The sequence below is a fragment of the Marmota monax genome, unplaced genomic scaffold, assembly GCF_021218885.2.
Source record: "Marmota monax isolate L192 unplaced genomic scaffold, Marmota_monax_Labrador192_F-V1.1 WCK01_AAM20220418_F8-fsc00336, whole genome shotgun sequence".
NCBI classification, from domain to species: Eukaryota; Metazoa; Chordata; class Mammalia; order Rodentia; family Sciuridae; genus Marmota; species Marmota monax.
The window spans coordinates 679,738-695,689 of NW_026693839.1; the positions used below are offsets into that span (position 1 = coordinate 679,738).

The 15,952-nt window shown below is 35.9% G+C and overlaps 1 protein-coding gene across 8 annotated transcripts in view; it reads right to left on the reverse strand.

Moving 5' to 3' along the window:
* Positions 1-15,391, reverse strand: part of Kif27 (kinesin family member 27) — a 90,247-nt gene extending 74,856 nt beyond the window's left edge. For 3 of the 8 annotated variants that reach the window (XM_058585008.1, XM_058585007.1, XM_046462434.2), the window contains exons 1-3: positions 9,686-9,825; positions 2,471-2,578; positions 1,255-1,455 (exon numbers count right to left, since the gene is read on the reverse strand). In XM_058585008.1, coding sequence (XP_058440991.1) covers positions 1,255-1,272 — 18 coding nt within the window. In that variant the 5' untranslated portion in view covers positions 1,273-1,455; positions 2,471-2,578; positions 9,686-9,825. Of the gene's footprint in view, positions 1-1,254; positions 1,456-2,470; positions 2,579-9,685; positions 12,074-15,286 lie in introns of those variants that run through there. The other 5 variants (XM_058585005.1, XM_058585004.1, XM_058585006.1 and 2 more) reach the window with 3 other exon arrangements.
* Between the last annotated feature and the right edge of the window lie 561 nt (positions 15,392-15,952).

Sequence of the window (15,952 nt, forward strand, 5' to 3'; positions counted from 1 at the left end):
CTATTTCTAGGTTCTGGGATCAAAGGCAATCTTTAGTTTTCTTCCCTATAGTTTTCTGTTTTGAAAATGCACTATAATGAAAATACTAGCTTTTAAATCAGAAAAACAAAAGTCATTATTTTTTTAACTACTTGTATTTTGAACCGGGCATATTGGTACACAACTGTATTCCCAGCAACTCAGGGGGCTAAGGCAGGAAAATCAAGAGTTCAAAGTCAGCTTCAGCAACTTAGTGAGACCCTAAGCAACTTAGTGAGACCCTGTCTCTAAATATTTTTTTTAAAGGGCTGGGGATGTGGCTCAGTGGTTAAGTGCCCTTGGGTTCGATCTCTGGTTTAAAAAAACAAACAAACAAAAAAAAAAACTTGCATTTTGACCCTACCATTGTAATCTTCGATTTCCAAACAATTTTTTATTAATTACTGAAGTTAAAAAGGTTGCCAGCACAGAAAGGCAGACATTGAAAAGCATAACAAAAGATGGTAAATGTCAATATAAAGAAGTAAAAACATAAAGAATATAAACTCTAAACTTAAAAAAAGAAATAGGAATGCTGGAACAAAAATTTGAAAATTTAAGAGAAAGAAAGGAGAGTTTTGGATCAGCCTGGATGAATACCTAAAGTAAAAGTCATCCCCAATCTCTGGGGAAAATATACAAAAATAATTGTAGCTGATATCACAGTCACACTTGAGTTCAATTCAGAGGAAGGCAATTATAGGAAATCACTATCATGAACTAGAAATTAATCAGAAGAACTACTTTTTCACCTGAGTATTTACGTAAAATTAATAATCAAAAGATTAATAATCAATAAGCTATTCAACTTAAAAGTAAAAACAAGGGGCTATGAGTATAACTCAGTGATATAACACCTGTGTACTATGGGCAAGATGTTTGGTTTGATCCCCAGCACCCCAAATTTTAGTTAATTAATTAATAAAAAGTTAAAAATAAACTCAGGCTGGACATAGTGGTACACACCTGTTATCCCAGTTACTTAGTAGGCTGAAGCAGGAGGATCCCAAGTTTGAGGCTAACTTTAGCAACTTAGTGAGACCTTATCTCAAAATTAAAAAGGGTTGGCGATATAGCTTAATGGTAAAGCACACTTTAGTTAAATCTCCAGTGCCAAAACCAAACAAACACACAAATTCATTCTGCTTCTATCATTTGTTTCTTTGGAATATCCAGAAACTGAATAAAGCATATCTATTTGCTAATGAAGGCAATCAATTAAGTAGGCTACTTCACCTGTGTTTCCTTTTTCATCTTCTCGGATGTGAAGATCTTTCATGGATGTCTCCAATTCCAGAAGATCTCTTAGGTCTTCCTTGTATACTTCTATGTAGGATACTTTTATAACAAAGTTAATGCTAGGATTTTCCGAGATGCTTTGAAATATTTCTTCAATAGCACGAGGAATGATACCCTTTTGACCCTCCACAACTGAAGCTGAAAATTTAGAAAGGAAAGTACATCTGGAACTTGAAATACAAGAAAAGCTACTATCCAAAATTTATACTTAATAAATTTTCCTACATTTCTATTGTGAAATTTTTTAAACCACAATATGATAAAATTCATAGATCAAAATATTTATATGCATCCCTTTACTCAAAATTTATTCATACATTCATTCAACAAATATTTACTTAGTACCTAATATGTACCATGCACTATTCTAGCACTCTGGACAAAACAGAGGAGAAACAAATTCCTGACCTCTTGTGAGTCTACTAAGGAGAAAGAGCAATAAAAAAATAAATGTGCTGGGTGCGATGGTGCATGCCTGTAATTCCAGCAGCTCAGGAGGCTGAGGCAGGAGGATTGCAAGTTCAAGGCCAGCCTCAGCAACTTAGTGAAACCTTAAGCAACTCAGCAAGACCCTGTCTCAAGATAAAATAAAAAAATAAAAAGAACTGGGAATGTAGCTCAGGGATATAATGCTCCTGGGTTCAATCTTCAGTGTAAAAAAAATAAAAAGAATACATATTTATACATCCAAAGATGTTATGTAAGGATAAGTAAGTATTGCTTGTTTGAAAAAAAATCAACACAACCTAATGATCTATTAAAAGCATGCCTAGTTAACAATGGTATACCCTGCACCTACTATAATATAGATGTCTAAGATCTATGAATAAAAGAAAAGCAATTGTCTTATCTGGCTAAAAGAACATACACATATCTATACAAAAATACTTAAAATAAAATTGTTTACTTTGGGGAGTTAGAATAAGTGAAAACAAAGGAACATTTTAATTTTTTTTATCTTATAGTTGTCATATTTGAATTTTTACCATTTAAGATCATTTAAATACATAAACCTGTTACTTAAAGGGTTCTTGTTGTTTAGATTTTTTTTCCCCCAGTACTGGGGATTGAATCCAGGGGTGCTTTACCACTGAGCTACATCCCCAAACCAGTCCCTCCCCCCACTTTTTAAAATTTTGTGATAGGGTCTTACCAAGTTGCTGAAGCTGGCCTCAAACCTGTGATCCTCCTGCCTCAGACTCCCTAGTAGCTTGGATTACAGGCATGTATCAGGATATGCATCATACCCAGCAACATAAAGCTTTAAATATAGTTATAAAATAAACTAAATATATTGTAGAGAACTGGAAAAAGCATATAACAAGGAAGTTTATAATAACTAAATGACAAGCCAAACCAATAAATTAAACATATTTATATAAGTTTAAGACAAAAACAAAAGATGTGATAAAATATATTATTGAAAGTCCCATGAATACTTTAGGCCACAAGTGGCATTAGTGAAACTCAAAGCAGGTAGGTACAATAGAAATGTCCATTTTGATATAAAAGATTAAATTATGTAAAAATATATTAAAAGTATGTTATATATTCCATAAATATGCCATGCCATTTTTTTTAATATTTAATTTTTAGTTTTCGGTGGACACAACAACTTTATTTTATTTTTATGTGGTGCTGAGGATCGAACCCAGCACCCCACACATGCTAGGCAAGAGCGCTACGGCATGAGCCACATTCCCAGCCTGCCATGCCATTTTTTAAATATTTTCTAGTTGTTGTTGGATACAATACCTTTATTTTATTTATTTTATGTGATGCTGAGGATCGAACCCAGAGCCTCACACATGCTAGAGGAATGCTCTACCTCTGAGCCACAACCCCAGCCCCAGCCATGCCATCTTATAAACACATTATCTTCCTAATTCATCAATTCACTGTTCCTTAAATACTACATCCAAGGAAGTGGACCTTGGCTCATTAAAACTCCTTTTATATAAAGGGCTGTCCTTACCCAAATCTACCCCATCCCTGGAGTATTCACCAGTGTCCCCAATACTAGTGGGAGCCTTGGTGATAAAAATGCTGAAGCTTTTAGACAATGTAATTTCTAAAGCAGAAAAAGATGCAGGGAGGACAAAACAATACTGGCAACTGACCCCACATGAGACCAACCTATTTCATAGTTCTTTATACTAAAATCTCTTTCTATTTAGATCATTTATTACAGACTGGGTAGAATCCCAATCACTAGCATTGTTTATATTAGTAAGAATAATTTGTTTTTTAAAAAAGCACTCATAATAATCGTATTTCTTCACTCTTAGAATCTTAAGATTTATTTATTCACTTGAGAATCTACTGAGATTTTGGGGTGGGGTAGAAAGGTGAAGGGGACTTGAAAATAGAAAGGTGTAGAAATTGCAGGGAAGCAAAGCAGTCTGATGGTGACAGGATATGTATACAGGAGAGATGTAGAAAGGCCAGTTCTGCCCAAGCCTAGAAAAAGAATCCAGGAACAAGGAAGAGAACATATCAACATCATTATTTGAATCCACAACTTACACAACCTGGAACACAGATTAGTACCATAGCATTTGAGTGAACATTTATTTATGTTCCATTTTAAAAAAGGAGTTAAAGCAGCTTTACATATACCTATGACAGACATCTGTATACCAGTGTTTACAGTGGCATTATTCACAAAAGCCAAAAGGAGATTATAAACCAAGTGTTCACTGACAGAGAAATGAATAAATAACACTTAGTATATACATACAATGAGATTTATTCAGTCAAAAAGAAATGAGGTTCTGATACATACTACAATATGCTGAGAGAAGTCAGAAGCAGAAAGACAAGCATTATATGATTCTACTACTATGAAATATCTAGAATAGTCAAATATTTACAGAGATAGAAAGTAAATTGGAATTAGAGGGTAAAGGCTAAGGTATTCATTGCTTAATGGATATAGAGATAAAAATTTTTGGAAAGAGTGGTATTAACACTGTGAATATATATCTGATACCAAATACCTATGCACTTAAAAGTACAATTAAAAGTACTAGTTGTTTGTATTTATGTATATTTTCCACGATTTTTAAAATAGTAAAAAAAAGTATAAAAGATAAAATTTAAAATAAATGGAGGGCTGGGGATGTGGCTCAAGCGGTAGTGTGCTCGCCTGGCATGCGTGCAGCCCGGGTTCGAACCTCAACACCACATACAAACAAAGATGTTGTGTCCGCCGAAAACAAAAAAATAAATATTAAAAATTTCTCTCTCTCTTAAAAAAAAATAATAAATGGAGGTATAAATTGAAACTTAAGGTTAGATACATTTTGTAAACCAGCTTCAGCATGTTCAGCATTGTATCAGAGAAAATATATTCAAAGCAATAAAAGTCTGCCCTCAAATGAAACTTAATAACTTGCTTTCTGAGCTAGATATAGTGGCGCACACCTTTTTTTTTTTTTTAAATCTTTGTGTGTGTGTGTGTGTGTGTGTGTGTGTGTGTGTGTGTGGTTCTTTATTTTGTCTTTCTTTTTTGGAACTGGAGATCGAACCTAGGGCTTTGAGAATGTGAGGCAAGTGGTTTGCGCTGAGCTACATCCCAGCCCAGGGGTACAGACCTATAATTCCAGCAACTTGGGAGGCTACAGTAGGAGAATAACAAATTTGAGGCCAGCTCAGCAATTTATTGAGGCCCTAAGGAACTTAATGAGACCCTATCTCAAAAACTAAATAAAATAATAATAATAAAAATAAAGATACCTTGCTTTCAAGTAGATTACCAAACTAGATTCGAGGCAACACTCATCTCAAAAATCTGAACCTTTGGAGCTGGGGTTGTGACTCAGTGGTAGAGTTCTCGCCTATCACACATGAGGCACTGGGTTCAAACCTCAGGACCACATAAGAATGAAATAAAGATATTGTGTCCACATACAACTAAAAAATAAGTATAAAAAAAACCTGAACCTTTATTAAGACATTAAATCCCATTGTTTCAGATTTGGGATGCCTATGACAACTCAAATTGAGGAACAAACATACCAGTACCGTAAATTTTGAAATAAATGTTTTTAGAGTTCTATTCTTTTGAGAAAAATTAATAGGTGAATGACAGATCATTTAAAAATATATACATTTTCATATACATTTGAAAAATATATAAAGGATATGTAAGTTCTGTATTATTATTTCCAAACTATTTTAATGCACCTGTGCCAATTTTGTTGAAATATCTGCAGTATTAAAACCTTGGAACTTATTGGGTAACTAGGATGGCTGCCTTTTTCCTAATTCAAGATTTAAAGCTGCCATTGTGTAGCAAGTAAAGGAAGCTATAGGTTTTTACAAAAGGAAGAAAACAAAAATTCTTTTTCAGGGCTGGGGTTGTGGCTCAGCTGTAAGAGTGCTCGCCTACCATGTGTGAGGCCCTGGGTTTGATCTTCAGCATCACATATAAATAAATAAAATAAAGGTATTGTGTCCAAGTACAACTAAAAAAATATATATTTTTTGAAAAAAATTCCTTTTCAAAAACTTCTAGAAAGAAGTTTCTAGAAGAAAATACCTAAATTCTTTCAAACTATAATATAAATAAGCAATCTAGAGTAGCCAAAATATTCGACTGACCAGAAACAGCTCAATTATTCCCTTTATCAGCAGGTAACAATGCACAGCAATTTAAAAACTTAAATGTCAAATATTTATAATACGTTTAAACATGTATTTTGGTGCCCTTAGAGACATTTGAGGGATGGGGTTATATATAGCTCAGTGGTAGAGCACTTCCTTTGCATTTGTGAAGCCCTGTGTTCAATCCCCTGCACCATAAGGAAAAATAAAACAAAACTACCACATTTGCAATGTTGGTAGTTATATTCCTGAAATAGACTAAATTAGAGAACCTGTCAAGTTTAATACTTCAACAGCCATCATTTAGACAGTATATACTGTTTAAAGGGTATACAAAGGGTATACTCATGACCTCTTAATAAAAATCAATATAACTACTGGACGTGGTGGCGCATGCCTATAATCCCAGCAGCTCAGGAGACTGAGGCAGGAGGACCACGAATTCAAAGCCAGCTCAGCAAAATCAAGGTGCTAAGACTCTTTCTCTAAATAAAATATAAAATAGGGCTAGGGATGTGGCTCAGTGGTTGAGTGCCCCTGGGTTCAATTCTCAGTATTCCCTCACAAAAAAAAAAAAATCAATATAACTATATCACTAGGTTCTGAATATCTCAAAAGTACTATTAGTGTAAAGTTGATAGTAGGTCTTTAAGATCATAAACCATTTGCCAATTTTTTAAAAAATTACCATCTTCAAAAGAAACCCAATTTTCATTAGAAAAATTTAATTATATATAGATTTTTTAAAATTGGAAGATACTAGGGCTGGGGTTGTGGCTCAGAGGTAAAGCGCTCGCGTGACATGTGTGAGGCACTGGGTTCGATCCTTAGCACCACATGAAAAAAAAAAAAGATATTGTGTCTACCTATAACTAAAAAATAAATTCAAAAAAACTGAAGGTGGGCTGGGGATGTGGCTCAAGTGGTAGCGCGCTTGCCTGGCATGCGTGCGGCCTGGGTTCGATCCTCAGCACCACATACAAACAACAATGTTGTGTCCGCCGAAAACTAAAAAATAAACATTAAAAAATTCTCTCTCTTAAAAAAAAAAAAAAATTGAAGGATACTGGGCACTTCAGGTCCCTCAATATAATCTTTGAAACAAGGACTTCTTCAGAGCCACAAGTTTTTTTTTTTTTTTAAGTATTTATTTTTAAGTTGTAGTTGGACACAATACCTTTATTTTATTTATTTATTTTTATGCAGTGCTGAGGATAGAACTCAGGGCCTCATATATGCTAGTTGAGCACTCTACCGCTGAGCCACATCCCCAGCCCATGAGACAAGTTTCTGAAAGTCACATATTCTACATTTGAGAAGTATGAAAATAAGAAAATTTACTGAGCCACTATATAGAGAGAACACTAAAATTTCAGGCAATAATGCATATGTACAATATTCAAAAGTTTGCTTTATATCACACTGAACCAGGTTTTCCAAGTGCTTTTTTAGTGTCAGAGGTATGTTCCTTGGAAGCAGATGTGAAGGTGGAGTTTGAGTATGAGATAAAGGAATAGGAGGCAGGAATGTACAAGAAGTCATTCTGGCATGTGATTTCCTAAAAGATGGTTTTGTTTCTTCACAAAATAACTTTTAGAAATGCTTTGAAGACTTTGTTGTGAAAAAAGCTCAGATTCTTAAAATGTCAAGCTCATTCAGCTTTCATAAGTAATATTCACAAAAAGCTTCTGATTAAAGCTTTTTGACAACCGTGAAAAAGATTTTTTTACTTGGCCAACCTTTCTTCAAGTTTCTGAACATTCTCCTAGGCAATCTGTGCACTTTTTTGTAAAAAATCAGTTATTATTAAGATCTGTATTAGGGCTAGGGATGTGGCTCAAGTGGTAGCGCGTTCGCCTAGTATGCGTGAGGCACTGGGTTAGATTCTCAGCACCACATAAAAACAAAATAAAGATATTGTGTCCACCTAAAACTAAAAAATAAATATTAAAAAAAAGAACTGTATTAAGTCAGTTTAGCAAGTGTTATGGTTTAGATACAAAGTGTCCACCAAAACTCATGTGTGAGACAAATGCAAGAAAGTTTAGAGGGGAAAAAATTAGGTTATGAGAGGTTAATCTCATCAGTGTATTAATCCACTTGAATGGATTAACTGGGTGGTAACTGTAGGAAGGTAGGGTGTGGCTGGAGGAGGTAGGTCACTGGGGGCTTGCCTTTGGAGTACATATTTTGTCCCCAGTGAGCAGAGGTCTCTTGTTTCCTGTGCAATGTCCCGAGTTGCTACTTTCCGCCATATTGTTCTGCCTCACCTCAGGCCTCACCTCAGGCCCAGGACAACAGAGTTAGCCATCCATGGACTGAGACCTCTGAAGCCATGAGTCACAAATAAACTTTTCTCCTCTACATTATTCTTGTCAGGTCTTTTGATCACAGTAGCAAAAAAAAAAAAAGCTGGACTAAAATAGAAGAATCCTCCACTCTCAATATCTGATATGGTTCCTAATCCTCTACTATCTCCCAGGAGATATCTAATCACACTAGCCTGTCTTGGGCAAGAATCCTATTAGTTGATTTTAGCCAGAATTTCTCTTACTCTTGATGTTACCTCATAGTAATTTTCTATTGGCCCCACCTTGTTCCTTGGCTATAAATTCCCTCTTATAGTCCATACTGTATTTGGTATCAAGACAATCTTTTTCCCTCACTGCAAAAATCCCATTGCAGTGGTCTCTACATTCAGCACACCAATCCTGAATAAAGACTTTTTTTTGTTTTCTTTTTAGTACTGGGGATTAAACCCAGGGGTGCTTTACCACTGAGCTCCATTCCCAGCCCTTTTTATTTTTAATTTTGAGACAGGGTCTCACTAAGTTGCTTATGATCTCATTAAATTGCTTAGGACTTTGCTAAATTGCTGAGGCTAGTCTTAAACTCTGAATTCTCCCGCCTCAGACCCCAAATCACTGGGATTAGAGGTATACACTACCATGCCCAGCCTAAATACTTTCTTACCATAAAAGGAAAAAAAAAAAAGCTTATAAACAATCTCAACAGAGGAGTTGGCTTTCAATCCCCATTCCATTACCAATCACGTAACTAAAGAATTCATTTCCTTGGCTGGAGCTCCTCGTGTTTCGTGAAGAGAAATGATTTCCAGGGTCCCACCAAGTCTATAAGAAATCCCATGATTCTACCTCTTCTACACTATTATTACAATTAGAAGAAATTATATTCTAAAATACACTTGAAACTACAAAATAAATTTTTCTGGGCTGGGGTTGTGGCTCAGTGGTCGAGTGCTTACCTAGCATGTGTGAGACTCTGGTTTCGATCCCCAGTACCACCCACATAAACAAATAAAGGTATTATGTCCATCTACAACTAAAAAAAATAATTAAAAAAAAGGTTTAAAAATTTTTTTTCTTCCTGCCCCTAACTCCTAGTTGTAGGACTCTTAATATTTCTAAACAGTTTATTAAAGAATGCAAAATCTGATCATATCAACTTATTTATCTCTATTTTAAACTTTGTTCAAAATAACAAGGTAAGCTTAGCACTAAACATTGTCTTAAACATCTTTCCTCAAGAAAATACCATCATAAGTTCGATTATTTAATGGACTTTCAATATTTAAAAACTAATCTGTCAAATATAATGATCTTATGATCACATTTGATTATACTATATATTCTCTAATTATTCAATCAACATGCCAAACATCTACTGTGTGTCAGATATTGTCATATTTTCACTTTTTTCTATTTTCTCAAATAAAAGCCAAAGAATATGAATATCTTACCAACATGGCCTCCTCCAATGGTGTATGTCTTCCCAGATCCAGTTTGTCCATAGGCAAAAACCGTTGCATTATACCCCTCAATAAGTGATAATACTAGGGGCTTTATACAAGTATTATAAACTTCATCTTGAGTGGAATTTTTGCCAAAAACAAAATCAAAAGTAAAGACTCTATCTCTCCCAATGATAATTTGCTGGGTATTTGGAATAACTCTCACACAAACTTGATGATTATGAAGAACTTCTTTGCAAAGTAGAGGTCTAATTCTTACAGCAACTTTTACTGGTATTTCTTCCATGGCAGCTTAGATTTTACTAAATAGGTTATTTACTTAAAGTTCAGTATCTAGTGTGAGAAACACCCATTTTACATGAGATCTGGACTCCTGTGTATCAAAACAAAAGACAAGTTATTGACTCTGCTTACCTTAATAAAACTACCCACAATTTAAAGTCAATTAAAGCAGATTCTTTTTTAGTTGAAAATAGTTACAGATAGTAAATGTGTCTTGGAAAGTACATCATTAATTTACTGATAAAATTATATGATGCCTGAATTTGCTTCAAAATATTCAAGCAGGCAGAGGCCATAAGTTGATAAATTATGAAACTAACCATTAGGTAAATGGAATTCCACTGTGCCTTTATTTCTATAATGGTAATGTTTCCCTGTTCATTAATCTAAATATTGAATAGTCAGAGTTAGAAAAGAAAAATAATATGTAAAAATACACATGAGAAAAGCAAACATTTGTATTAGATTTTGTAGCTAGCTATAAAAATAGTATCTCCTCTTTTCCAGAAATATCAGAAGTAAATCCATGAAAACAGTTTCAAGAATTCCTATTTAATGGGCTGGGGATGTGGCTCAAGCGGTAGTGTGCTCCCCTGGCATGCGTTCGGCCCGGGTCGATCCTCAGCACCACATACAAACAAAGATGTTGTGTCCGCCGAAAACTAAAAGAAATAAATATTAAAAAAAAAAAAAAAAAGAATTCCTATTTAAGAGCTGGGGCTGTAGCTCAGTGACAAAATGCTTGCCTAGCATGTATGAGGCACTGGGTTCAAATCTCAGTACCACATATAAAGATCCATCAACAAGTAAAACAAATTTTTAAAAATTCTTATTTAAAAATTAAAAATTTTAAACTAGTGTTTTTATTTCAAGCTACTCAGGAGGCTGAGGCTGAAGGATCTCAAGTTCAGGGCCAGCCAGGGCAATTTAGTGAGACCCTGCGTCTCAAAATAAAAATTAGAAAGGGCTGTGGACATAGCTAAGGAATATAGCATCCCTGGGTTCAATCCCCATTATCACACACAATAAAATTGAACTGATGCCAGGAACGGTGGCACATGCCTATAATCTCAGAAACTTAGGAGGCTGAGCGGGATCACAAGTTCAAAACCTGCCTCAGAAACTTAGCAAGGTCCTGAGCAACTTAATGAGACCCTATCTCAAAATAAAAAATAAAAAGGACTGGAGATAGGGGTCAGTGGTTAAGGGTTCCTGGGCTCAATCCCTGCTAAAAAATAAATAAATAAATAAATAAATAAATTGGCAACTAAACTTGACAATAAACATCCTGAAAATTAAGAAAACAATTTTATTCATAATTAGCATCAAAAAGAACAAAATACTTAGGAATAAACTTAATAACAGATATGTAAAATATATACCTGAAAACTACAAAGTATTGCTAAAAGAATATAAAAGAAGATCTAAACAAATGACAAAAGTCCTATGTTTATGGACTGGAAGGCTTAATAGTGTTAAGATGTCAACATTCCCCATATCAATTTAATCAAAATGCCAGCTGACTTCTTTGAAGAAATTGACAAACTAATCCTGAAATTTATAGAAACTCATCAGACACAGAGTAGCTAAAACAATCTTGAAAAAGTACAATAAAGTAGAACTCACACTTCCTTAATTTCAAAACCAAGCAACAATAATCAAAACAATGTGGTGGGCTGGGGTTGTGGCTCTGTGGTAGAGCACTTGCCAGCACTGGGTGTGAAGGCACTGGGGTTCAATCCTCAGCATCACATAAAAATAAATAAATAAAATAAAGGTATAAAAAAAACAAAACAATGTGGTACTGGCATAGGACATATAGATCAACACAACTGAACTAAGAATCCAAAAATAAACCCACTGGGGCTGTGGCTGGGGCTCAGAGGCAGAGCGCCTGCCTCGCACTTGTGAGGCACGGGGTTCGATCCTCAGCACCACATATAAATAAATTAAAAAAAATAAAGATATTTTTAAAAATAAATAAATAAATAAAACGGCTTGTTTACAAAAACTGATTTTCAATAGGGGTGCTAAGATAATTCAATGGGGAAAGAACAGTTTTTTCAACAAATAATGAATATCCTCTGTATAAGAATGAAGTTGGAATTCATTCATATATACATATAAAATAACCAAAATTGAATACATATATATATATATATATATATATATATATATATATATATATATATATATATAAAATACCAAAAATGAATCACAGACTTTTAGGTTTTTATTTAAGAGCTTCAACTATAATTTTTTTTTCTTTTTTCTTTTTGTGCTGCAGATTGAACCCAGGCCTTTGTGCATGTGAGGCAAGCACTCTACTGAATGAGCTATATCCCCAGCCCTAAAATTTTTAAAAGTAAACACAGGAGTAACTCTTCAAGACCTGGGATTTGGCAATGATTTCTCAGATATAGCACCAAAAAGCAAAAGCAATTTAAAAAAATATATACAAACTTTAAATGAAAAAATACTTAAAAACTATGTGCCTCAAAGGACTCCATCAAGAAAGAGAAAAGACACTGGGCATAGAAGCACAGACCTGTAATTCCAGCTATTCAGGAGACTGAGGTAGGAGGATCACAAATTCAAGGTCACCCTCAGCAACTTAATGAGACTGTGTCTCAATCTAAAAAGGGCTGGAGGTAAAGCTCAGTGGTAGAGTATTCCTGGGTTCCATCCCTAGTAATAGGAGGAAGAAGGAAGGAAAAAAAAAAAGGAAAGGAGGCAGCTGGCGGCTCAGTGAAGGGAAGAAAACATTTGCAAGTCATAATCTAATATGAGACCTTCCATCTAGACTATATAAAGAATTATTACAGCTGGTCACGGTGGCACATGCCTGTAATTCCAGCAGCTCGGGAGGCTGAGGCAGGAGGATCACGAGTTCAAAGCAAAAGTGAGGTGCTTTGCAACTCAGTGAGACCCTGTCTGTAAATAAAATACAAAATAGGGCCTGGGATGTGGCTCAGTGGTCGAGTGCCCTAGAGTTCAATCCCCAGTACCCCTCCCCACTAAAAAGAATTATTACACAGTGAAGCTCCACATTATGTACAACCACAAGACTGAGATCCTAATTACAAAAAGATATACTCTTATGTTTGTATACAAATGTCAAAATATACTGTACTGTCATATATAACTAAAAAGAACAAATAAAATAAAAATAAGTAAATAAATAAGTGAATAAGAACTATTACAACTCAAAGACTTTAAAAAGCCATTTTAAAATGAGCAAAGGATCTGAAAAGGCAGTTCATCAAAGAAGACATACAAATGTCCAAAAGCACATAAGAAGATGCTCAACATCATTACCTGTCAGAAAAATGCAGTTAAAATCATGAATACAACTCCACACTCACTAGCAAGACTATTAACAAAGAGATAGATTATAATAAGCATTGGTGAGGGTGTAGAGAAATTGGAACATAATTCACTCCTGGTGGGAATGTAACATGGTACAGCTATTTTGGAAAACAGACTGGCAGTTCCTCAAAAAGTTAAACACAGACTCAGCAATTCTATTGCCACCATTTGCATAAAAACTTGTACATCCATTTTCACAATCTTGATTGTATAACTCTAAAAAATGTAACACGTAATCTATGACAGTGTTTGAGTACAGGTAATGAAAAGTAATCATTTGGGTATCAGGCTAGATTCTTTGCAAAAGCTGTATTTTGATCACTATCATTATACTAGCAGGCTACTGGACACAAAATAACATTTTACACACTGCTGCTATGAAGATGTTAATGACAACATGTTTAATATGCACTAGCCTACTTAAAAATTCTGCAGCAGTACCATGCATTTATAATTCTAAGTAGACAATTTGAAAAGGATCACAACAAAAACCATTTACATCATGCTACTAGGATCCCATTGAGAGTATGACAATACTAGGTCCCTTGGGCTGTAAAATCCCAAAACAGAGCCAACAAGCTATCCTTTACAGCCAAAATAAAGAGATGGCAATCTTGCCAGTTTTAATCATTCTAAAGAAATTCTGCAGCAGAAAATAATACTCCTATGTATGGTAAATTCCTTCTTGGATCCTAAAGGACTCCAAAAATCATTTGGTATTGGAAATTTTTCCAGACTTTAGGGATGCTGAGTTGATTCTTTCAAATGTCTGTGAACACCCTACAACTGAAGTCTGTATCATACATATCATTTTATTTTTTATGCCATCACATTAAAACAAAAATTATGGTCTATGGTAAGCCAACCCTAACTACTTTCAATGAAATTAATAATAATAAAAAAATCAAATGTAACTAGGATATTTTCACTTTTTTGCTATTATGATGGGAATATCTATAAACAAATTTGGCCACCTAGGCAATTGAAATTCACCTAATCATTAAAAAATAATAATGGTTCATAAATATAAGGCTTGTAAACTGTCAAGAAATCAAGGTTTAAACCAGTAGTATGTCTTCAGATTCTGATTACAGACATCAGATACATATGTATTATTGGTTATAGATGTAAAAAAAGAAAGCAATCTGATAAGCTAGTAATATTTAGGGTCAATGGGTATTTTATGTGTGAACAAAAGCAAGAGCAGTATTTATTTGACCTCCCATGTCACTGATGAGGGTGTCTCCAACTACCAGTGCCATCTTAATGCTCTTGGTTTCTCAGAAAGTAATGGTTGTCTAAAAATCGTGGTTTGTTAATTTTAATATTTTTGTAAGAAACTTCCCAGCAGATGGATAGTGAATCGTATAAAGATCTTATAAAAGGCCTCAAATGCATAAATAAGTAAAAAGGTGAAAAAATTTAAAGATTTTTTAAAATTAGAGAAGGCGGTGTTATTTAAGAGGTGTTTCAAAGAAAGAATCTGGGTACCCTCTTTTTTCCATTATCACCTGCTACTGAGGGATGCTTTTAGGTTTCCACAGTGCTTGAATGCCTCAGTTTCAATCTCTTAAGATGGAAAAAAAAAAAAAAAAAGAGTTTTGCGACAAAACAAAGTTTCAATCTCTACGACGGGAAAAAGGAGGCCCTCCTCACATCCCGCAGTGAGACATATAAATCCAAGACGTACTCTGGCCCCATTCCGCAGGCCTTTCCACCTCTGGGGCACCCAACTACCCTCCGGAAGCGCCGCTCTATCTCCGGCCGCTCACCCGGGTCCCAGTAAGGACTCCAGTCTTTTCCGGCACACCAACCGCCCCCTGCCAGCGGCGGCCCCGACTCCCGGCCAGCAGCCAGGAGGAGGGGACGCAGAGACGCCGAGAGCCGGGTGGCGCCCCGCTTTCTCGCCCCGCCCGGCCCGGCCCACAGTACACTGACCGGCTCGGGAAAACCCGGGTCTCCGGCGGCCAGCGCAGGACTCCTAGGCTCAGCTCGCCGCCGCCTGCGCCTTTGTTGTCACGGGTTCTCACGGCAACAGGCGCGGACCGCCGCCGGACCGCCTCCTCGAGGCCACTGCGCCCCGCCCCGGACCCCGCCCCAAGCCCCGCCCCCCCGTGGCGTAACGCCGGACTCCTACATCCCCCAAGGGGCTGCAAACCTCCGCTGAATCCCGCTAAGGCGATGGGCGTGCTTGTAAGTGGTGAGTGTGAATTGCTCCGCAGGGGTCTGTAAAATGAATGCCTGAACTAATTTTTTTAAGGTAAAATTTTCAAAACATAAACCATTTTAAAGTTTATAGTTCCCTGGTGATTACTGTTTAGGACGAAAGGAATACTCTCCTTCGCCTTCCGAAGGTTCGATGGAATGAACTGGCAGAAGAAAAACCGCATACAACTATTAACACGCAGAGGGGAAGAAATCACAGAACGTGGGGGAAATCACAGTAGTGTGATTACCCCCTAGCCCAACGTGATTCACAAACTTAATGGGTTGGCGAACTTGTTGAGCACCAACTGCAAGAGAGTTAGGAGATAGGGTGAGTTTGCCTTGGTCTGGAGAAGCTATTGCTGTGAGTAAAGGGAGTTTACTACCTTTTTCATTAAT